We start from the raw sequence: 24,502 nt of genomic DNA, 5'->3' as shown, positions 1-24,502 counted from the left end.
TTTTCAGTCGATGGTGCGGTCCTGATTATTCAGAAACTTTACCCCAATCCTTTCTGACAAGAAGGGGATCAGAGATAAAACACTTTATTCTCCTGTTTCAACCCCACCGTTATGTGGACAAGAATTACTATTGCCAAGACATGTTTGAGGGTGGCTCCCTACCAGCCAAACTTGGTAGCCAGGCAGTTTGGATTGAGTCTGCTGCTTCCCAAATGCCTTATTCCTAAACGAGAATCCTTTTTCCGCTCCATTGACATTGCTAATGAGAGGTGGTTCAAGACAGCCACTCATTTTACCAAAATAAGAAAGGTTTCCTTCATGCCTTCTATTTATACCCTCTCATACCACTGCACTCAGGAATTTGAAGAGTGGTAGGTGCGACATTAGGCTATTGTGTGACCATACCTTGATAACTCAACGTTTGATTGATGTTTTTTCTTTCTTAAGGGAAAGAGGTACGTTTGTCAAATGTTCTAAAACTGATTTGTTTTTTTTACTTTGGATTTTCTTAGGGTAACATTCTTTCTACCCCCTGGTAGGTATTCCAAATAATTCAAAAGTTTTGACATGTGGTTCACAAGGCACCAATACTTTAAGGGGTGGAAGGCTTTATACTAACTCTTTAATTATTCCCTTTTATTTTATCAATAATTTTGTGGTTATATATATATATATATATATATATATATATATATATATATATATATATATATATATATATATATATATATATATATATATATATATATATATATATATATATATATATATATATATATATATATATATATTAATTTTAATTTCATAAAACTAAATGTAACAGTAAACTCATGTAAACCATTTTAAATATATATGTAAAATTAAACATAATATTAAAATGTCTTCAACACAGATATATAAATATTAAGCGAACGATAGAGTACTAGTAAACATCACTAGTACAAAAATAACATTAAAATTATTGATATAATACCTATTTTATTAAAAATATATTAAAATTTATAAATAATGACAATGTTGTAATTAAAATTTTAATTTTAATTTTAATTTTAATGTTAATCATTAATACCCCATTTAAAAAAAATCTAGTGTCTAATATATGTTACTTTTATTAAAAATAAATGTTTTAATGTAAGATAACTGCTTTTAATAAAAATAGGTATAAAATAATATATATATATATATATATATATATATATATATATATATATATATATATATATATATATATATATATATATATATATATATATATATATATATATATATATATATATATATATATATATTCATACCTTCTTTTAGAAATATTAAATATGATCCTAAAATTTAAGTTTGTACCTAATTTGGTTTGAAAAAATTATATACAAAATAAATAAATTATTAAAATTATATACACAATAAATAAATAACTAAAATTGCCACTAAAATTTAGAAAAGTCAGTTTGTAAAATACATTAGGATTTCACAACCATTGCATCTTCTCTCTCAATTCTTCTCTCAATCAATCAAATTTGAAAAGTTCTCTCAAAAAATGTTCTGAATCAATTTTTTTCTCTAAATCAATTTTGAATAATCACAAACGTAATCCTTTCTTTTAGGTTTCAATCGAATTAGAATCGGTGTTCCCTTCCACTTGCCACACGCCGTCGTGTCAAGATCCTTGTGGTATGTCCTTTGACTTATAATTATTTTTCTTAAACCCTCACTCTAATTTAGTTAATTTTGTTTAATTTGTGTTCTTTGAAAAAAAATTCATATCAGTTTGATTCAAAGTTATAACTCTATTATTTGATATTGACTATGTTATTTGATACTTGATTTCTAGGTATTCTTTGTTGGGATTAGTTCTTAAGCAAGGATAACGTATTTTAATTTTCATCATAATGTGTTTTAATAATTTGAAATCTATTTGTCATGGATTGTGATAATTATTTTATTTTGATTTGTTTTTGTAATGCAACTTCATTTCGTTTGCCATATATCTAAAGACGGTAGTATTCTAACGAAATCGAAGAAAGGAGTTGTCCATTTGAACCAACACGTAGGGTATGAAGTTTTAAACATGGTTATATAAAATATTCAGGTTTAGACCTCCTTTTCCAATTGACATATGATATTTAATAATTTAAGTTTTTTATTGGGTCAAATATATTTTTTTTTCAACCATTTCATATTTGTAGCAAAATATTGTATAGATAAAATGTTTACGAAATTCTTCGTCCTAATGTTGAGATTTTAAATATGGTTATGCTTTTAGATAAGGTACTTATAAAAATGTTTACGAAATCTCTCGTCCGGTTCATGTTGAGCTTTTAAATATGTTTACAAAAATTATATAAAAATAAGTTCCATAAATTTGTTTGACATATTATTATAAAAAATTGCAGTTATTAATAAAAAAATTATCAAAGCATTGAAATAAAATAAATTTTATACAAATAAGTTCCATAAATTTGTTTGAAATAAAATTATTAGTAAAAATTGTATAGAAATAAGTTCCATAAATTTGTTTGAAATAAAATTTTAACATGCAAAATTATTTATTAAATTAAAATTATCAAATGTACCCAAAAAAAAGTCATTATCAATCTACTTTTTAATATATAAAAGTTAATTACCACCATAATTACTTAATTACCCTAATTACAATCCATAATACAACTACTTTCATGTTCCTATAAGTTATTTCGTACTAAACTCTATTTAATACTCTAACTAACTCTACCATTTTACAATTTAATAAATTTGCCTCGACAACATAAAAATTGATTCAACTATATATTATATAAAATATAATTAAAAAATTGATTCAAATATATCAAAATACATTAAAAGAGAGTTTTTCATTGGGTAAGGTGATGTATGATATGAGTAATTTCCAATGGGTGAATTATTTTATGGATTTGGGATGAAAATTAGGTGATGTATGATATGAGTTTTTCAAATCGAGAATATGAAAAGAGGGAGAAGTAATATGAAACGGTTTGATGAGAATTAGGGTTTTATTTAATTGAATAAATTGATATTATTATTATTATTATTATTAATATTGTTATTTATTAATATTTATTATCATCATTATTAATCCCATTTACTCATTTAATAACTCAAAATATTCCAAAACCACTATTCCAAAACCACTGACAATATTATACCATTTTAACTAACTCTACCATTTTACAATTTAATAAAAATATATATTTAATTGTATAATTATATGTTATTAAATTATCACTTTAAATTAAAAATAACTATTTAATATAGTTGATTAATATTAATTGAGTAATTTAATATTATTGTTAATTTACCTACCAATTAATTATTATTATTGTTATTATTATTATTGATATTTACCCGCCATATATGATAGGAATATTTTTAAATTTTAAATAGTATATTTATTATTTGATTTGATTTGATTTAATTGAGATCCAAACTCTATAAATTAAAATCGCTTACTTATTATGAACAATAATATAGGGTCATTCCAATGTCAATCTATTATTAATTGAATTTTACATAGATGTAATTTTGCAATAACACGCTGGCATATTGAATCTTATACCGCTGTTATCTTTATAATAAAAGCAATAAAACTGTTTACAGTAAATAAAAATATAGAATAACATCTTAAAATTCTATTCTATATGATTATTCATTTACTTATTACTAATTTATTTATTATATAAAAATATATCAAATAAATATTTAAATATATGTTGTGCCATTAGCGTTTATTTCAACTTTTGATTTATTATTGATTTTTTATTTCAATGAATTTTTCTTTAAATATTTATGATCATGAAGAAATTAGACTATATTTTTATTTACTGTAAACAGTTTTATTGCTTTTGATTTTAATACATTTTTATTATAATTCGGTATACAGAATGTACGTATTTACTATAATTATTCTGTTGAAAGGATAAAATATGTTAGTGCAAAGATAACAGCGGTATAAGATTCAATATGCCAGCGTGTTATTGCAAAATCACATCTATGTAAAATTCAATTAATAATAGATTGAGATTGGAATGACCCTATATTATTGTTCATAATAAGTAACCGATTTTAATTTATAGAGTTTGGATCTCAATTAAATCAAATCAAATCAAATAATAAATATACTATTTAAATTTTAAAAATATTCTTATCATATATGGCGGGTAAATATCAATAATAATAATAATAACAATAATAATAATTAATTGGTAGGTAAATTAACAATAATATTAAATTACTCAATTAATATTAATCAACTATATTAAATAGTTATTTTTAATTTAAAGTTATAATTTAATAACATATAATTATACAATCAAAACGATGTTATATATGTGTAACATCAAAGGTTGGATCCTTTTTAGCATTTTACCACACACCTCTATCAGATTTATATACTCTTTTTTTTCCAGGTTATTAGGTTTGTAATTTTATAGTCATCTAAATTTGCAGTTACATTAATTTTTGAATTTTTTTTAGTGAAAATGAGTAGAAAGGTTGATTCTGTGAAAGACATCAATGACTCAAAAGAAACTTGGCGTCTTGCTGTTCGAATAATGGATGTTTGGAGTGTTGTGAATAATAAGGGTATTGAACATTTGGAGATTATTTTCATTTTGTTAGGGTGATCGGATTCAGGTCCTTATTCGTCATGACCATTTACTGAAATGGAAAGAGGTCATTAAGGAGAATATGACCTGCATTATAAACAATGGCAGTGTCTATAACAATGATTTTCAGTGGAAGGTATGTGATCATTCAAAAAAAATTGTGTTTCTTGGTGGTACCACAATGAAGGCAATCGAACTTCAAAATATTCCACCTAAAGGATATTTCTTTAAAGATTTTGGTGAGATACTTCAAGGCAAATGCAAAACTGATAGACTGGAAGGTAATTTAAATTCTATTATAACTTATATAACTTATATATTTGCAAACACATTCAATAATGAACCTTACTTTAATGTAGATATTATTGGTGCTGTTAGTGAGATAAACCATATCCAATCCAACACTCCGGGGAAGAAAGTTGTTGTTTCTGTTGTGCTGAAAGATTTGAAGTAATGCGCAATGTTTTCATAACTTATGTGTTTGATAAATTTATATATTTTACATTACTGAATTCCATCATATAATATTGTTTATTTATATTGCAAAATAGGGGTAATTGCATAAATTGCAATTTATGGGAAATCTATGGATCAAAATTTTTGGCTTACTACAATGATCCTAAAAACAATAGAGCTATTGTAATTCTGCTCACTCATGCAATGGTAAAAGATGGTCAAGGTATTACACTATCAGACTTTATAAATACATAGCTGATTTGTATTTTTCATTATACGTTCAATAATTTTTATATTAATTATACAATTTACAGTGTCAAATGCATGGAGTGGTTCCAAATTGTTGATAAATGAAGACATCCCTGAAATTCAAGATTTTATGTCTAAGTATGGATTTTATTTATTTATTTATATTCAGATTATTATACATAATTTTTAATTTCAAAAACAATCTTATTTCTATAGGTTGCCTACTAATGAACAGAAGGAGAAGCCTACTCAATCTGCAAAATCTCTTTCTAATTGGTCTAGTGGTTCTCAGTATTCGCCAGTAGAAAGGTTTGTTCATAATGCGAAATATATGTCCTTAAGTCAGTTCTGCAAAATCAAACATGTAAGTTGAATACTATAGAGCCGAATTTATCTTTACTATTACAATTATATTGTTTGCTTTTTGAAATTAATATCATTTTTGATTTGCTTTTAGGAAACTTTATGTGTTACTATAACAACCACATTGAAATTTGCTGTCTCAAAGTATGGATGGTTTTATTATGGCTGCACAAGGTGTTCTTCGAAGGCACCTAATCCTGAAAAAGCTTATGAATGTTCATGTGGGCAAAAAGTCGAACAGCCTATACCAAGGTACATATAATCTAGATGAATTGCAAATAAATTTGGTAATGGATTTGTTATTAATCATATTATTTTCTTCGTTTAAAATACTATAGGTACAAGATTGAGATATATGTTAGTAATGGTGAATCAAAATATCGATTTGTATTCTGGGATTCCGAATGTGCTGCTATACTTGGAATGACTGCTTAATTTATGCATAACTCTATGGTGGAGGTACATTGTTATACATAAGTTAAAATGTTAATAGTTTATCGAGTTGTAAAGTTCAGATTATCACTCATGGTTGATATTTTATTTTTCCATTAGAATGAAGAAGATGATCCAATGGTTTATCCTGATGAGCTTGAAATGCTGTTGAATAAGAAAATGACTTTTAGAGTTAAGGTGCAGCCAACGTTTTCCCAAGCGTCTGTTTGGAAGCTTTATGATGATGAAGCCTTTGTTAAAGAGATTGAAAATGACTACATAGTAGAAGACGTATAATATTCACTTAATTCATGTATTATTTAAACATTTAACAAGTATAATAAATATTCGATGTTTCAATGTGCAGAATCAGTCTAAAACTGAATATGCAAAGTTGGTCCCTAACAAAGAAAATTTGGAAACTTCCAGAGTAAGTATCTTCATTTGTTAACATAATAATTTTCTATGATAAATATTGTATTATTATAATTCATTTTATATCTGACAATTAATTTTTTATATTGCAAGCAAACATTATCTGCATCTGGTGAAAATGATCCAGAATCAATCATTCTAATGACTCCGGCTAAGGATGTTGTAATTGCTGACAAGGGTGAAGAAGTTGATTTTGAAGCGTATGGCGCTACGCAATTATCAGGCACCAAACCATCCAAGAAATTAAAGATAGAACCATCTTCTTAATTAGAATTTTCGGAAATTTGATATTGAAATATATTTTATGATAATGAGTATTTAATTCATGTGTGTGAAATTATTCAAAATCCTATGTTGTTATGTTGAACATTGTGTTTTGTGTGTTCTTTCAACTACAAAATTTATATGAGTATCATATCTTCAAATGTTAATAAGTATTTTAGATTGATAACAAAATACGTTGTCATCTTATGAAATATGTGTATACGACTAAATTATAAATAGATTATTGCATGTCATGTTTGGTTTCAGCATGCCTAATGGTGTTAGAAATTAAAAAAACAATTACATAAAAATTTATTATGAAATCCTTCAAAACTAATTATAGAAAACACATAGAAACACATTTTTTTACAATTTTTTTCAAAGTCTAATACATATGTTAAAATTGCAGGTAGTTCAGAAATGTTGGAGCAATGTTTGAATCTTGCATTCAACTGAATTAAGGATTTATAAAAAAAACAAGGTATAATTATCATATACAGTGAATTGTCTTTTGATTGGTAATGGAAAATCTACATTGTTTGTTTGAAATGATTAAGTTAAGCATGCAACTATACTTTTTACCAATCTCACGTCATCATATATAGTATTATAACTCAACATATTTAAATTATTTATTTGCCAAAATATAGTTGGGGGTTGAAATGAATAATTATGTCCACTGCCTCCTTTCTATTGGCTAGGTCAGTGGAGTATTAAAATAATTCAGCCGTAAGATAATTAATGTTATGCATGATTTGTAATAAATCAATAAGAATATCAATTCTTTATACATTTAGTTGTACAAGAAAATGATTGTAAATAATTAAAGTGGGCTAAGAAAATGGGCCCCACTAAATCCCACTATATATTATATAAAATATAATTAAAAAATTGAATCAGATATATCAAAATACATTAAAAGAGAGTTTTTCATTGGGTAAGGTGATGTATGATATGAGTAATTTCCAATGGGTGAATTATTTTATGGATTTGGGATAAAAAGAGAATTTTGAAATCTTGAATTATGGTATGGATTTGGAATAAGAGGTGGATTTCCAAAATATGGGGTGTTTTGTTGATTTGGGATACAAAGAGGACTTCCATCATTTTGCATAAAATTGGAGCATGTGTTATGTTGATTGAGGTTCATTTTCAAATGAAATGTGTACACACATAAATTAAAATTAAATAAAATAAATTGGTCAAATTTAGACTAGATGTGAGTGAAAAATGTGATAAAATAAATTACCTATTTATACTACTAAAATATATTACCGTTATTTTATTGTTGTTGCAATCTTATCATTTCAAAATGAAATCAATATCCTGAAATCAAATTAGTTATTATTGTAGTTTTTTAAGGTTGCGGGCAGGTTTTGAATCATCACTTCCTAAAAGGTTGCGGGCAGGTTTTGTATAAACCCAGTTTTTAAAGGACCAAAGAATTGTACGAAGTTAAATCATTTTTGTTGCTGGACTTATTTCTCACAATTTTAACTAAAATTGTGAACCTTTTGTTTCAATATCTTTTGTTGCATTAAACCTTACTGTATCAATTGCAATTAATTTCAACATTTGGTAGTATTCATTACTATATTTTAAAACAAATGAGGTTATGGTATTTCTTTTACATGGTTTATGTATTTTGGTTAAATAATCATTTATTATGAAGGTTAATATTTGCGCTTTTATACCTCAAATTAGTAACAGATTGGAAAATTTCATCCATTACTAAATAAATATATTTTTATTTCTTATGTCCAAAATCTCAATGATAAATGGAATGTTTATTCATAACATTAACAATGGAATGTTTATTATATATCAATATATCAATAAATTGTAAAAATATTTTTGTATTATATTTTTTTATTATTTCCTTAATATAGTATACAAAAAAATTAAGCAAATTATATTACTATAAATTAATAATGTTTTACTTTATTATGTCCCAGACTGGAAAAAGTTATTTGTGGAAATTTTTTGAACCCATTTATTGATCATTTAACATCCATTACATTAAAAAAAAACTCTTATGCAATAAATTTGTGTACGTTGATCCAACTATATATATATATATATATATATATATATATATATATATATATATATATATATATATATATATATATATATATATATATATATATATATATATATATATATATATATAAACAAAAAAATATATTATATTTTAATTTTTATTGCACTTGCGCGACCCGTGCGAACGCACGGGTCCTTTACTAGTTTGTTATAAAATTTAATCAATTTTAACATGAGAAATTCAATCAATTTGCTATAAAAGTTACCAAATAAGTTATCATTATAAATTTATTATAAATTTTTAACATGCAAAATTATTTTTTAAAAAGTTATTGATGTTAAATAAAATTTAATCAACTAATTGTTATGCAATAACATTAATTGTTATACAATTAATGAGAAGATAATATTATTCTATGAATACTACTTAAAATTCTTATTAATAGAAAGATAATAGAATTCTTACTAATAAGCTAATATTTAGATTTTATTCTTATTATCAATTTCTACTAATAAATTATTATTTTTATTTCTATTTGTATCTATACTTGTTAATTTCTACACTTTTAACTTATTTATTAGGAAAAAAATTATTTAAATTTTTAAATATCTTTTTACATTTATTTTTAATAAATTTATCTAAAGTTCTCTTTTTATGGTTTAATAAAACTTCAACTCTTTTATTTATTTAGTTTCAAATTTTATATACAAAATTTTGAGTTGATATGATCCTTAATAAAAAAAAATCATATAATAAATAAAAATTCACAAATAATTCAATTAAACAAATAAAAATAATTTAAATTAAAATTGTGAGGTTAAATAAATAATTTCTAATTGTCTTTTCCAATAATTAATTAATTTTTCACATTTATTTTATATATAGTTGTGGATTCTACCTACAAAGAAAAATATAAAAGCATGGAACATTGAACTTACACACTATTTAATATAACAATGATTAATTTCATGTTTTAACTAACCACACATATTTAATTTTAAGGATTATATGAGATAATAACAAAAGATTTCAATGTTTAATAGGTAAACCACATCACCACGGATGGAGCCACATTAAGTGGTAAGGGGGCATGTGTCCCCATTAACTTTTATAAAAAAAATTAATATTATTATGTATTTATATAATAATTGATAAATAAATATTTATTTTAAAAATATTTATTTATCAAATAATTGAAATAGTATTTTGTTATGAATTTATAATTTAAAATTAAATGTAAAATTATATGATATATAGGCAAAATTAAATCAAAAGTCTTTTAAATTATTTTTGTGTAATAGATTTGTCATTTAAATGATTATGTGTAACAACTCGGTCCGTTACACTCGGTCCTTTAAGTTATCAAGTGCATCATTAGTCTTTTTAAATTGTGGATGTAATTAATTTGAGTGGTTATGAAAATAATGAAGTGTAATGAGAAATCTCTAAATGTTCTAAACATGAAGAAAAAGATTTGAAATTAATCTAAATGACCAATTTGTTATAAAAAAACTTTAATGACCAATTTATTACTCAAAAATATTTTAAAAGGATATAAATATATGAATAATTGTTTAGGGTTTCTTTTGTGAATTATTTATTTTAAAAATTAATTTTGAATTTAAAATATATTCAATTAAAATATAGTTAAATTGATTTTTTATTTAATTTTAAAATAATATTTTACTAAAAGTTTTTAAAAAAAAAATCTTTATATATTTTTATTTTAATACTAAGATGTCACTATGTAAAATTACGATCAACTACTCATATCATCGTCAATTACTCATACATAAAAGTAGATAGACAAATATTGTTGTTGATAATAAAGTTAAAAAATTACATAAATAAAAAAATTAAATTTTTTTAAAGATTAATTTTATAATATGATATATATTTATAATTTTTAATTCTATTTGTCGTAGTTATTTATGCTACAAATTCATAAATTAATATATTGCTCCCAGAACATAAAATTTCAGGCTCCGTCCCTGCACATCACTTCATGTTTTAACATGTTTTCATTTAATTTATTTTATTATTTGCATTTGTAGATATATGATGATCCATTATTATATGACAAGGATGTTATTGATAATATTCGCAACTTTAGACTTAATTCTTTTTGCAAATAGTTGAAGAACAACATCATCTTGAAGATAAAGAAACATGGAATTCGGTAAAAGATGACGTTTTATAATAATTAATATTGAATTATTAATTAAAATTGTTTTTTAGTATAACTTTGTTTTTGAATATTGATTTACACTTTTTTTGTATAATTTTTTAAATTTAAACTAAAATTTGTGAGTTTAGTGTTGATCCGTTCAAACAATAATAAATTTTTTGCAGATGTCATATGTGACCTCAACTTGATTTATGATTAAAAAGTTATGTTATGTTTTTTTTCTCATACATGTTAGAGAATAATATTTGTTGATGGTTCATTTAAAATCAAATCACACTCTATATCATTTATAACATTAACTTTAGTAAAGAATAGGTGTGATACATTCGCTATACAAATATTATAAGAAAAGTTTATACACCTAATTTTAGAAAAAGAGTAGGTGTGAAAGGTTGGTTTCTGACCAAATAACTCCGGTAAACTTATAACACCAAATTTTGAAGAAAAATGATATGATATATATGTTCTACATTTTTTTTAATGTAAAAACAAATGTCTTAAGTTGGTTTCTAATCAAACTACTCTTCATTAAACTTTAACACCATTTTTTGGAAAAAGTAAGTACGATTTATAAGTGTTTACACCTCTTTGAAGGAGAAAAAATATGTCAAATTTTAGTTTTAACACCAATATGTAACACTTGTTTATCACCGGTGTTAAATAGATTTACCATACATTTTTTTAAATCGATGTCAAAATCATACTTACAATACCGGTAGCAACAAAACCAAAAAAAATAAGGTATTATATCTCTAAAAAAATTGGTGTTAAATCCCTTATTTACACTAGTGCATGTATAGAGAGAAAAAATGAATCGGTAGAGAAAGAGAATAGAAAAAGGTGTAGTAAAAATGACAGAGGAAAATAATGTAGAAAAGTTGCATTTAAAGGTTCACAATATTTTTAGATACAAAATTTGATTTTTTTAAAAAAAAATTAATATACTTTTCAGTCTCATGTCTTAACTTCAGGGTTCATTTTGGTCTCTTACTTAAAAATATCCGTATTCGTCCCTTAACTCTTGAAAACGTACAATATTAGTCATTTTTATCTAATTAATGACGAATTTAACGATCGATTATTGAAATTTTTTATTGCTAATAAGACAAAAAAGAATAATATAATATATTTTGAAGAGTTAAATGATCAATATAAATCTTTTTTTAAATTAAAGGATAAAAATAAACTCCGAACTTAAGATATAGAAAAAAATGATATTAAATCAAATAGAGAGTTTTTTATTGATATGAACTAAAAAGATAAAAAGCTAAAAGCTAATTTTGTAATATTACTTAAAATAGATTTTATATCTATAAAGATAATGGGTAGGAATATGGATGTATTTGGATCAACTATTTTTAAGTTCAAATTAAAAATAGGTTTAAATAGTCTTTTGATGTTGGTATATTTTTTATTTTCGTTTCTATATGTTTTTTTTTAGAAATAATTCTTAAATGCTAAAATCCTTTTATTTTTAGTCCCTGAATTCAGAGGAATATCCGCATAAATCTCCGGATTTTCCTTTGAATATTTACTTAAGGGATTAAAATTAAATGAAATATAATATTTAATGACTTTATTCAGAGAAAAAAAATATAAGGACGAAAAACAAAAACAAAATAACGTAGAGGAATCAAAAGACTATTTAAACCTTAAAAATAATACAAAGTTTTAGTTTTTTGACATAAATATATTTTTAATACCTATATAAAGACCATAACTCAATTTTAGTCCCAAAATAAAATTCAATCGAATAATACTTCTCATAATATTTTCCAATAATGCTTTTCGACAATTACATTAACTTTCCTTAAAGGAAGCTGATGAGGCATGCTACTAGTTGAAAATTTTGATGATTGGGTGTATGGGTGGCAATGACAACATGGCAAATGTGCTGACATGGCATTTTGCATGGAAATTTTTACTATTTTAGATTTTTAACATTAATTAAGTATATAAGGACGGTAAATCAGTCGTTAAATATGTCGCTAACATAAACATCATACTTAAACTCAGAAATGATAGCTAATCTGCCGCAATTATTAGCAAACACTATTTCTTAAATTTTTAATTTTTTTCAGACTAAAGAGATACTTGTAATTATCTTTTTTTTCATTCAACTTTATCACTTTATAAAGATCTCTTATATAAAAATTAGAGTTTTTTTTTAATAAGACATGAATTAAATATGGATTTTTTTAACGTTAATTTTCTATGAAATTGAAATAATTAAAATTTTGACTTAGGATTGAATTTTGAATAAATATTTTTGCAATCTAAAAACTTTAGTGGCATTTCTACAAAGTCTAATTTTTTTTATCCAAACACATATAAGTGAATGGTTTTTACATGGAAATAAATAAAGAAAATTAAAGTATCCTCATAATGTTACGAAAATTTACATTTCCGAGAAAAAAAATACGCATATTTTTCATGTTGTTTATGTCTTTTAAACACTTGGCACTCAGAAAATCACAATAGATTGAGACATATCACCTATGTTTATGTTGTTTCTGCCTTGTGAAACAATCTCATTGATATGTATTTCAATAGAAAAATCAAAATAAATTGAAGTTTTCTAAAATAGCACGAAACTTTGCATATCATTTCTATGTTTTATATGACAAAATTTGCAAAATACTAGCTAAAAAATCAATCATAGGCTAGAGTTTTAATTATTTATATAGCATAGAAAATCAACAGTTAAAAATTTGTATTTTATTCGTATTTATCATTGCAATATTCTTATTTAATACTAATATATAAAATAGTCAAACTTGCCACAAACTGTACTAAATTTTAATTATGGAATCAATGATTAAATTGGCCTGGAATTGATTCGCATATGAATGCACTATATTTCTTAAAAAATAGTGAATGGTTGATTACATGATTTTGTTCTTAGAGAAATATAAAGATAGTACAACAATACTTGAAGTTTTAAATGTAAAAAGAAAACATTAAGAACCTGAAAGTTTAAAGTGATGAGAGTCATAAATATCATTGTATTGTTTTATTAGTTTTGATTTGATATAATGATCTACCAACTGAACTTTGGTTTAGTTACCTTACCACTATAGGGCTTCTCACCACATGCTTCCCATCCTCCCAAGTGAGGTACCCAAAAACTACTTCTTCATCATCATCAGTTTGTGTTATTGAGCCTTCAATCTTCAACTTAAAGCTTATCTTCTCATTCTTCTTATTGAATACCAACTTATTTGGAATAACACTTACGTTGAACCCTTTCATTGGTGTAATGTTAGCAACGTAAGTTGTTTGTCCTTCACCAACATTGGTAACTGTTCTGTAAAACTGTTGTATTATCCTTGAAGAAGAATTTCTACTATCGCTGAGAGCAATAAAAGAAGGGTAGTTGAGATCCAATGAAGGTTTAGAGCAATTATTAGAAGTGGATCTTGTAATGACAGCAATGTTTTTCTGAGTGTAGTTAAGTGCACAAAGAAGATTAACATAATCTTGAACACCAACATCATAAACAAGACCAGGATCAAGTGCTCTATTAGGATCAACATGACCGGCCCCCAACACTAATGGAGATGCTACTTTGTTATCATTTCCAATGTCTTTGATTGGCTCCTTAGTATTATCCAAAATGTACGACGTCGTCATAATTGCCGACCGAATAGCCGCCGGACTCCAATCATCATGTGCTCCTTTTAAAAGTGCTCCTACACCAGCAACATGAGGACATGCCATAGATGTTCCACTTTTAATATTAAACTTGTTGAAGAGATCACGATCCTCAAAATCGCCCACAGGGATATTTAAGGGCCATGACGCTAAGATATGACTGCCCGGAGCAGTGATATCCGGTTTCAACACATATGGACAACTCTCTGAAGGCCCTCTTGAACTATAAGAATCAACACTTGGTGCTGGTTTAACACCAAGACCGGTTGCCTTGAAAGAGATGCTTGCTATAGAGCTAGAGTTTTTCGAGCTATGACTCTTTAGGTAAGATTGTACAATTTTTCCATTTACTAGATTAGTAATGATAGATGGAATTCTATTGTCTGAATCATCTAGGCGTGGGATATTTGTTATGAAAACACCTGCAGCAACTTCTGCTCTAACCATATTAAAAATTTGATAACTAAGAAGAGTTCCATTCTTATCTTCACAAACTACAATATTGTTCTTCACTTTGTTTAATTCTGTAATATCCTCACACGAACCCATGAAAACAATTGGAGAATTGGTAGCAGTAAAGTTTCCGGGATACAAAGACAAACCAGTGACTGAGACTCCATTACCAAGTGTAAGAACTCCCTGAAGTTCACGATCCAAAGTACCAGCAGCAACAGATGTCACCCAAGGTGCTCCATTCTGAATACTTCGAAAGTACGGTCCTTGATTACCTGCTGATACAGAAACAAAAATACCTTTTTCCATGGCTGCAAATGTTGCTATTGCAATAGTATCAGAATAGAAAGGCGTTTCTACGCCGCCCATTGATATTGAAAGAACATCGACACCGTCTGATATTGCAGCATCAATTGCTGCCAATATATCAGACGGTACTGCTCTTCCATCTGGCCCTGTAGTTTTGTACATGGCTACTCTCGACATTGAAGCTATTCCTCTTGCTGTTCCATTCGCATAACCAAAGAAAGATGCACCATCCACTTTTCTTCCAGCTGCCGTTGTTGAAGTATGCGTTCCATGACCTACTGTGTCACGTGAGCCACCCAAAATGGTTGTACTAAGATGGGAATATTTCGCTAACAACCCTTTGTTGAAGTATCTAGCTCCAATGAGTTTCTTGTTGCACAAAGATGAATGGTCGGAATTATCAAATTGACATAATTTCCCTTTCCATTTTGAGGGTATTTCAGTCATTCCATCATCTTTGAGACTTTCACTTTCTGGCCAAACACCTGTGTCTATTAAACCAACAATAACATCTTTACCATACTCAGAAGCTGGCCATGCTCCTTTGTTAGGATTAAGGCCAAGGAACTGAGGTGTGTGTGTTGTGTGAAGTTTCAAGGGTAAATCAGGTATAGAAGAAACATAACCAGGAGAGTTTTTAAGAGATTCATGATCTTGAGGGGATAGATTAGCACTAAAACCATTCATAACATTACTGTATGTATAAATCATTTTAGAAGAAGGAGAATTGAGATTACTGTTAGTAGTAGTAACTTGAGAAAGAGTAGAATGATACCAACTATGTTGATCTGAGAATGCTTTAGGCATAGCTGATAAATCCATGTGAATGATGTAATTATCAGATTGAGCAAATGTGAAAATAATAAAATGAAGGATTGTTGTAAAATAGGAGAACAACAAAAGAAGAGAAATATTGGAAGCCATGATTGAAATGTGTTTGAATGGGATGGCTATCAAAACAATATATATATATATATATATATATATATATATATATATATATATATATATATATATATATATATATATATATATATATATATATATATATATATATATATATATATATATATATATATATATATATATATATATATATATATATATATATATATATATATATATATATATATATATATATATGAATACAAATTATAAAATTAATAGATAGTAATTAATATTTTATTCTTAAAGTTGGAAAATGATATTACCTAGAATAAAATTTTCATAATAAAAGTAAATATATTTCAGTTATTCTCTTTCCTTATATATAATTCATATTGAAAGTAAATATATATATATATATCAGTTAAAATTACTAAAATAACAGCCACTAGAGAAAAAATAGGATGGGATAAAATCTTCTTATCAAAAGAAATTAGTCTTATAACTTTGGGTCTGGTTCAGATTGTTTTTTTAAATGACTTTTATAATATTACATATTTTTTGTGGAAAAAATTTTACATGAAATTTTTTCAAAAGTTTCAAATTAAAATTCGGTATAAATAATTAGTTTTAAAATGTTTTATTTTAGGTATTTAATTATTTTATTGCATTTTTTTAGATATCAAAATTTCAAAAAATTACTTAATTTTGAAAGTATTTTAAATTATTTTTCATAAAAATATTTTTGAGATATAACTTTTTCAAAAAATTGTGATTTGATGTATTTATAAAATATCAAAATTTGTCTTTCATTTTGGAAAAAATGAATTTAAAAAAAATTGTAATAATTTGAAAAATCCTTTTTGAAAATACAAAGAATGTAATTTTTTAATCATAAAAACTATTAAAAGCTAAAGTTATAAATAATAACTTTAAAGGGAAAGTAATTCGTTAATTATCTTTTAAAAAAATGAAATTATTATCAAAGCTAAAAATTAAAATGAAAGAAATAATTATTTTCAAATTTATTATACTAAAATACATATTATTTTATAAAATGTATAACAAAATTTATAATTCCATTAAGAAATAAAATATATTACAAAAGATAAATTATTTAGAGAGAATATAAATTATAGATTTAAATAATTTTTTTGTCTCTCTAAGTTGGGACGTTTTTTATTTTAGTCCCGGTATAATTTTCTTTTTTTGATGGAGTCTTTAGCTATTGATTTTCTTTTGGAGTTAGTCTCAAACGTTAAACTTCTATTAAAAAAAGATGATGTGGCTAACGTTGATGTGTAATTATTTTTTACATCTTCGTCTTCTGACACTCTTTTACGACATGGAAAGTACAAGATAGTGGTTTTAAAAAGGAGGACTAAATCTAAAATGGAAATGATATTTCAAACTGAACTTCTTTTTATGTCTCTGCTCAAGTGTGTCTTGATACATATCTCCATCCATTTTTGCACAGGGAAGCATGGCTACGTCTGTAAGAACAAAAATTGTTCTACAACAGATTCCTTGATTTTGATGATAACAAAGGATGAAACCAAAAATGGCACCCTAACGAAAAGTTTCTAAGTGTGTAGGGTTCTAAAGAAAGAAGTAAGAAATCTGATGATGTCATCAGATAGAGTATCAGATCAGAAGCATATTATCAAATGATCAGAAGCTCTGAAGAAGAAACAAGCTCAAGAAAGTCTAACTCTGAACTTAACTCAAGTATCAGAAGCATCTGAACAAGAAGTAAGTCCTAGAACCTCTGACTCTGAACAACGCTTTCTGAAGAATCTATTTAGATCAACATCAGAAGCAAGATTCCAAGGTTCTCCAGAAACACAAATACTTTGATTATGGATTTGCTAATCATGAAAGAGTAACGTTGAAGACAAGTAAAGATTTTCAAATGGATTTCCTAATTGAGAAAGAGACGTTAATCTCCAATCTCAATAAAGAAAATACTACTTGTGGTAAGTAGTCATTTCAAGAAGAAAAAGTCATCCTGCATTAGCTAATTATGTGATGGCGTAACTTCATCTCAATATCCACCAGTTTCAACTACTACTTCAACTGATCTATATAAAGGATTGCAAATCAACTTTCAGCAATACACGAGAGAACAATCAGCAAGCCAATAAGCCAAAACTATACTGAAACATCAACATTCAAGAAAAACACTCTTGCTCTCAAACATTCACGAAGCTTTTGCTTATTACGTGAAAAACTTTTGTTCTTAACACTGTAATATTTGCTTTCTTAGAAGCACTCTAGATTACAATTTATCTTTCATCTTTTGTTTGTTGATTTCCTCAAGTGACTTAGTGTAGTCTGTAGACTTGAGAGGACTAAGAGATTTTTCTCTTAGGCGTTGTTTGTAATCTTTCAAGATTAGTGGATTAAGTCCTTGTTGAAGGCGAAATCACCTTGGCCGGGTGGACTGGAGTAGCTTTGTGTTATAAGCGAACCAGTATAAAATCCTTGTGTGATTTTCAATTTGAAAAGCGCTTATTTTTCAAAACAATTCAAACCCCCCCTTTCTTGTTTTTCTCACCTTCAACGTCCTCATTTAGAAACTCTACTCTATTTCAAATTTCAGTGTGTGGTTGCAATAGATCAATGAAGATGTACATTTCAAATTCTACTGACAACCCTAAAAGAAAATATTGTAAATGTGCAAATTTGGGGATACTATTCAATGTTGGTTGTTCATCAGTTAATGGTAATGTTTTTTTTTTGTTGATTTTTTATTATTTATCTGATTTTGTTCATTGTCCAACATCCGTAGGCATTATCGAGTTGCAATTTATTCATATGGGATGATGAACTTGAACAACACGACATTTCAAGTGAACCTAGAAGGTGTCATGCACCCTCTACCATATAAAGCCTCAAAAGGTGTCATCCAAATACTATAATGGAAATTATTGTTGTAAGTGAACTCAACCAATAGTAAGTAATTGTCCCAGTTACCTCCTTGCTCCAAAACACAAGCTCTCGGCAAATTCTCCAAATACTAGATAGTCCTCTCTGTCTGACCGTCCGTCTACGGATGATAAGCAAAACTCAATTCACCTTAGTACTCATGGCTTCTTGTAAACTCCCCCAGAACCTCTATGTTAATCTTGGATCTCTCTATTAGAACCGATACTCGAAGGAATACCATGCAAGCTCACAACCTTCTCAATATACACTTCAGCCAACTTCGACAATGAATAACTGATCTTAATCAAAATGAAATGAGTTAATTTAGTCGATCTATCCACTATAACCCAAACTGAATCATTCCCTTCAAATGTCTTAGGCAAACTTGTCACAAAATCCATAGAAACACCATCCCACTTTCATTCAGGAATATCCAATGGTTGGATCAAACCCAACAGTTTCTAATGTTCAATATTCAACTTCTGACAAGTCAAACACGCATAAACGAACTCGGTTATACCCTTCTTCATTCATGGCCACCAACACATTTTCTTCAAGTCTTAATACATTTTAGTAGCACCGAGATGGACACTCAAACTACTCTGGTGGTCTTCTTCAAGAATACTCTTCTTAAGTTCTGGCACATCAGGTACAAAAACTCTGTCAGAAACGCATAACATCATTCTCATTCATTTTGAAATCACCTCCTTTACCTTGATTGATTAACACTAGTCGGTCAATCAATCCCAAATCCAATATCTGACCTTCTCTAATCTCTTCGAGAATACAACCAGTCAGCTTCAACATATCCAACTTTGCACTGTTAGGAGTCCTTTCGCACAACAAACTCAAATCTTTGAATTGCTCGATTAACTCCAATTCTCTTACCATAAGCATTGACATATGCAACGACTTTCTGCTCAAAGCATCAACTACGACATTGGCTTTACCAGGATGATAACTCAAACCAAAATCATAATCCTTCCGAAATTTAAGCCACCTCCTCTAACTCATATTCAACTCCTTTTGATCGAACAAACACCTTAAACTCTTGTGGTCACTAAACACTTCAGAAAACTCATACACAACAGGTAGATTCGTAGTCATCGGACTTTTTTTATTCCCGAAGGAAAGAGAAAACATCGATAAAACTCAGGGGAAGAGAAATGAGTAAGGAAGTCGGTTATGCAAGGGGGAGATATTAGGACATATCACATCTGTTGTACTCAATGAGAACCATTTTGCTTGTTGTTTTCTCATATGAGTGTTACTATCTAAAGGTTACTTGCAAATGATCTAAATAAAGGGGAAAAAAGGTTTGATATTTAGTATGTTCGCCAAGGATTTGAACCATTGTGCATACGTATCCTCATGGTGCAATAAGGAAATCAGAGCTCTGTAGTTCGTGGAACTAAGGATGAAAAAAAAGGAAAGAATGGATTAGGTTGTCGAAAGGTGAAGAAAATTGCTTGAATAGAAAGAGTGTGGCATTAACCAATTGATGGTGATTAGGAAAAGAGAGCAAAGGAGCGTGGCATTAACCAATAGATGGTGATTAGACAAAAAGAGTAAAGAAGTGTGTTTACCTAAGCACGAGAGGACTAACAAGGCAAACATAAAAGAGAGAAAGGGTTCGCTTAAGCACGGGAGGACTGATAAGGCGAACATAAATGAGAAATGATTTATCTAAGCACGAGAGGATTGATAAGAAGAACAAGAAAGAAAGAGATTTTTTCTGTAAGTTGCAAGGTAGATTTCTATAGGGAATAAACTAGTGTGGTTAAAAACAGATGCTAATATTTAAATAAAGAAAAATTTAAATTTATTTATTTTTGGAAATTAGCGTCAACTACAATAGACGCTAATAATTTAATATAAAATTAAAATAAATTGTGTGTTGGTGAAAAAATATTAATGTCAGATATGATAACATAATCAGTACTCGGATACCGATCCGAACCCGTCCCAAAATTGATGGAAAAAATCTACTTTGATAGAGTTTGAGTTTAGATTTGAGCTTTTTCGATTATAAAATATGAGAACGGTTCGGATAATGGAGACATTTGTATCCGCTCCATTTATTTTGTTATGAATATTATTATTTGATTTTGATAATATAGAATATTAAATATGTAGGCAGGGTTGTGATATTTTGATTTGTATTTATTATTTAAAATATTTGAAATGTATATTTAAATTTTTTTGAGATTATTTTATTTTATTATTTATAATGTAATTTGATTTTGAAAAAAATAAATATTTTTATTATAAAAATTAATTTTAATAAATTAATGGTGGCAGGATGAGGATACTCAAACCTAACCTGAATCCGTTGAATCCGTTTGAGATGGATTTGAATTTTAATTCTGAAGATTCAAGTTTGGGTTTGAAAAAGATAAAATCCGTGTCCGATCCACCGCGTTGTCTAGCCTAAGTCAGCTAAACCGATGCTAACAATAAAGTCATTTCTAAAAAATAATATATGCATTAGACTCTGCATTTATGACGTAAAATCGATGTTACTAGTGTCGGAGTCGGTGTTGACGTTAAATTTTTAAAACTAAATCATATTTTTCTTGCAGTGGGTAGTGTACTTCAAACCGAAAACATAATGCCATTTAATTTTCATATTTAATTATTTAATAAACTGTTTAAATTTTGATATTTAATTATTTAATAAATTGTTTATATTTGAGAGATTCTCAAGACAATTTATTTTATGTGCATCTCTATTCAACTGTTTGTGATAGGTAGATAAGAATTTTTCATAAATCATCTCGTATTATTTAAAACATAAAAATTGGAGAAAGATATCGAAACTAAAGAATTTTAAAATGTGATGATAAGTTAGGCAAGTGTTTAAAAATAAAATGAAAGACCAAAATGGTAGTTATATCAATACTTTAATTCTTGTAATCTAAACACTTAAATGTACTAATGAAAAAGGGAAAAAAATTAAATATAAGAGATTTTGTTTCAAAAGTTAAATGTACTTGATGCAAAATTTGAACCAAATATGTTTTACAAGAAAATCACATTAAATACAATATTTTACACACAACTTTAATCAAGTCTATATAATTAGACACACGTCTTTTTCTTACCATCCTCATTTAAAACACATTTTAATAATGGCTTCCAATATGTGTATTTATTTGTTGTTCTCCTGTATTATAACAAGCCTTCATTTTATTATTTGCTCGATGTGATAATTATATCATTCACGTGGATTTATCATTCTCAAATCAACATACTTGATATATTCTACTCTTTCTCAAGTTACTACTACCAACAATAATCTCAATTATGTTTCTTCTAAAATGATTTATAACCGGTTTGTTTTAGCTTTAAAAAAAATAGATTTTTTTTGTATTTTTAAAAATGAATTCTACAAAAATATTTTTCAAAATATTATAAGTTTTTCTAAATTTGTTTTTTTATAAATTAAAAGATTGAATTGTTCATTCTATAATATAAATATACATTATTTAAGATCAAAATATAGTCAAAATCACAAATTTTTCAAAAAGTTGTATCTTAAAAGATATTTTTATAAAAAGCTATTTGAAATAGCTTCAAAATTAAGTGATTTTTTAAAAATTTGATATCCAAAAAAAGTTTCGATAAAATGATGAAATACCTAAAATAACATTTTAAGAATAACTATTCAAACCAAATTTTCATTTGAAACTTTTATGAAAAGTTTCTTTGTAATTTTTTTTACACTAAAATATGTAACATTTTAAAAATCAATTTTAAAAAAAGACAAAACAAACTGGTCCAATATTATGAATGGTTTTAGTGCTAATCTATCACCTCAAGATCATGAATCTCTCAAAAACTCTCATGGTTACATTTCTTCAATACCTGATTTACCCTTGAAACTTCACACAACACAGTCGACTCAATTCCTCGAATACGACTCAATTCCTCGAATAAGTAACTGTTATATAACTTATCGTAACCCTTAGAAATACTCTCTAATTCACACTTGTGTCATTATAGATAGATGTTACGGATGAGCTACTGAAATGACCGTTGAGATCCTCAAATATTGATAATTAAAAATATAATAATTTCAAGGAAGCATCACACATATATTGTAACTGATTTAATGTCATTCGCATATCTCCATTAACTCTAATGTCATTCGCATATCTCCATTAACTCTTTCTGCTAAATTTCTCAAGAGGAACCTAAAACAAACCTGGTGAATGATTCAAAACAGTTTTTTTTTCAATATGAACTTAAAAAAATGTGAGATTCTTGATCCACTCTAGTTTATCATTAACATCCTTCCAAAACAATATTGAATTCAACACAAACTCATATCTTTGAAGCTTTCTTGGCAAAACAGTTGCTCCGTCATCAAATGTAAATTTCATTTTTCCCGATTTCTTAACAAATTAAAAATGTGTTACCCAACCAACTTAACTATGTATGAAGTTAATAAAAATTAGAGACCAACTTCTTGTTTTATCAACACAAAAACTCACTGTTTCATATGATCCTGAATCATTAATTGCTAAAACCAACTTGACCAATGAATATAATAGAGACTCATATTTGTTCATCCTACCATGGTTTTAAATTGCGGTCCGCAATCGCAATTGCACCCGCAATATTCTGGATGCGGTAGTCTCCGCAACCGCATCATCAATATTCTAGATACAGTGTGATTTTAAAATTACATCTCCAGCTGTATTAGAAACCATATCAAACAGTTTCAATCATGATTCTTCAAGTATTTTAATATAAAAAGTTAAATATTAGAATCATAAAACTCAATTTAGGTAATTAAAAAAGTTAACATTAAGTGTTTTTCAACATTGTATTTCAAACACCTACCTATAAAAATTCACACCGCAACGGCCGCAATGCGTATCGCAACAAGCACAATGACCTCAATCGTAACACATGTAACCGCAACCGCATCCGCAACCGGAATTTAAAGCCATACATCATACCATAAATTTTTAACTAAGTCTAAGAAATTACAATAAATTAGATATTTGGCCAATCAACAATTTAGCTTTTTTTAAGAGACTTCTTCATATCATTAAGCAATTTAGCACGAAAGTTTCTTTGATCAAATGTTGAAAATCAAGTGTTAGGATTCACATGAGTTAACATTCGCAGGGCAGCTTATAAGAATGAACTATTTATCTTGGAATTCCGAGAAAAAAATGTTCATTCTTCTAAAAGGAAAACACATCAAGTCTTCTT

General features: G+C 26.9%; 1 protein-coding gene across 1 annotated transcript; it reads right to left on the bottom strand.

The window, feature by feature from the left end:
- Positions 1–13,840: 13,840 nt before the first annotated feature.
- LOC127076139 (subtilisin-like protease SBT3) lies at positions 13,841–16,401 on the bottom strand. The gene has a single exon (XM_051017703.1). The coding sequence runs from the start codon at positions 16,385–16,387 to the stop codon at positions 14,111–14,113; it is 2,277 nt and encodes a 758-aa protein (XP_050873660.1). The 5' UTR covers positions 16,388–16,401; the 3' UTR covers positions 13,841–14,110.
- Positions 16,402–24,502: the final 8,101 nt, after the last annotated feature.

This window comes from Lathyrus oleraceus, chromosome 4 (genome assembly GCF_024323335.1).
Source record: "Lathyrus oleraceus cultivar Zhongwan6 chromosome 4, CAAS_Psat_ZW6_1.0, whole genome shotgun sequence".
Taxonomy (NCBI): Eukaryota; Viridiplantae; Streptophyta; class Magnoliopsida; order Fabales; family Fabaceae; genus Lathyrus; species Lathyrus oleraceus.
This window is presented reverse-complemented; position numbering and strand designations above follow the sequence as displayed.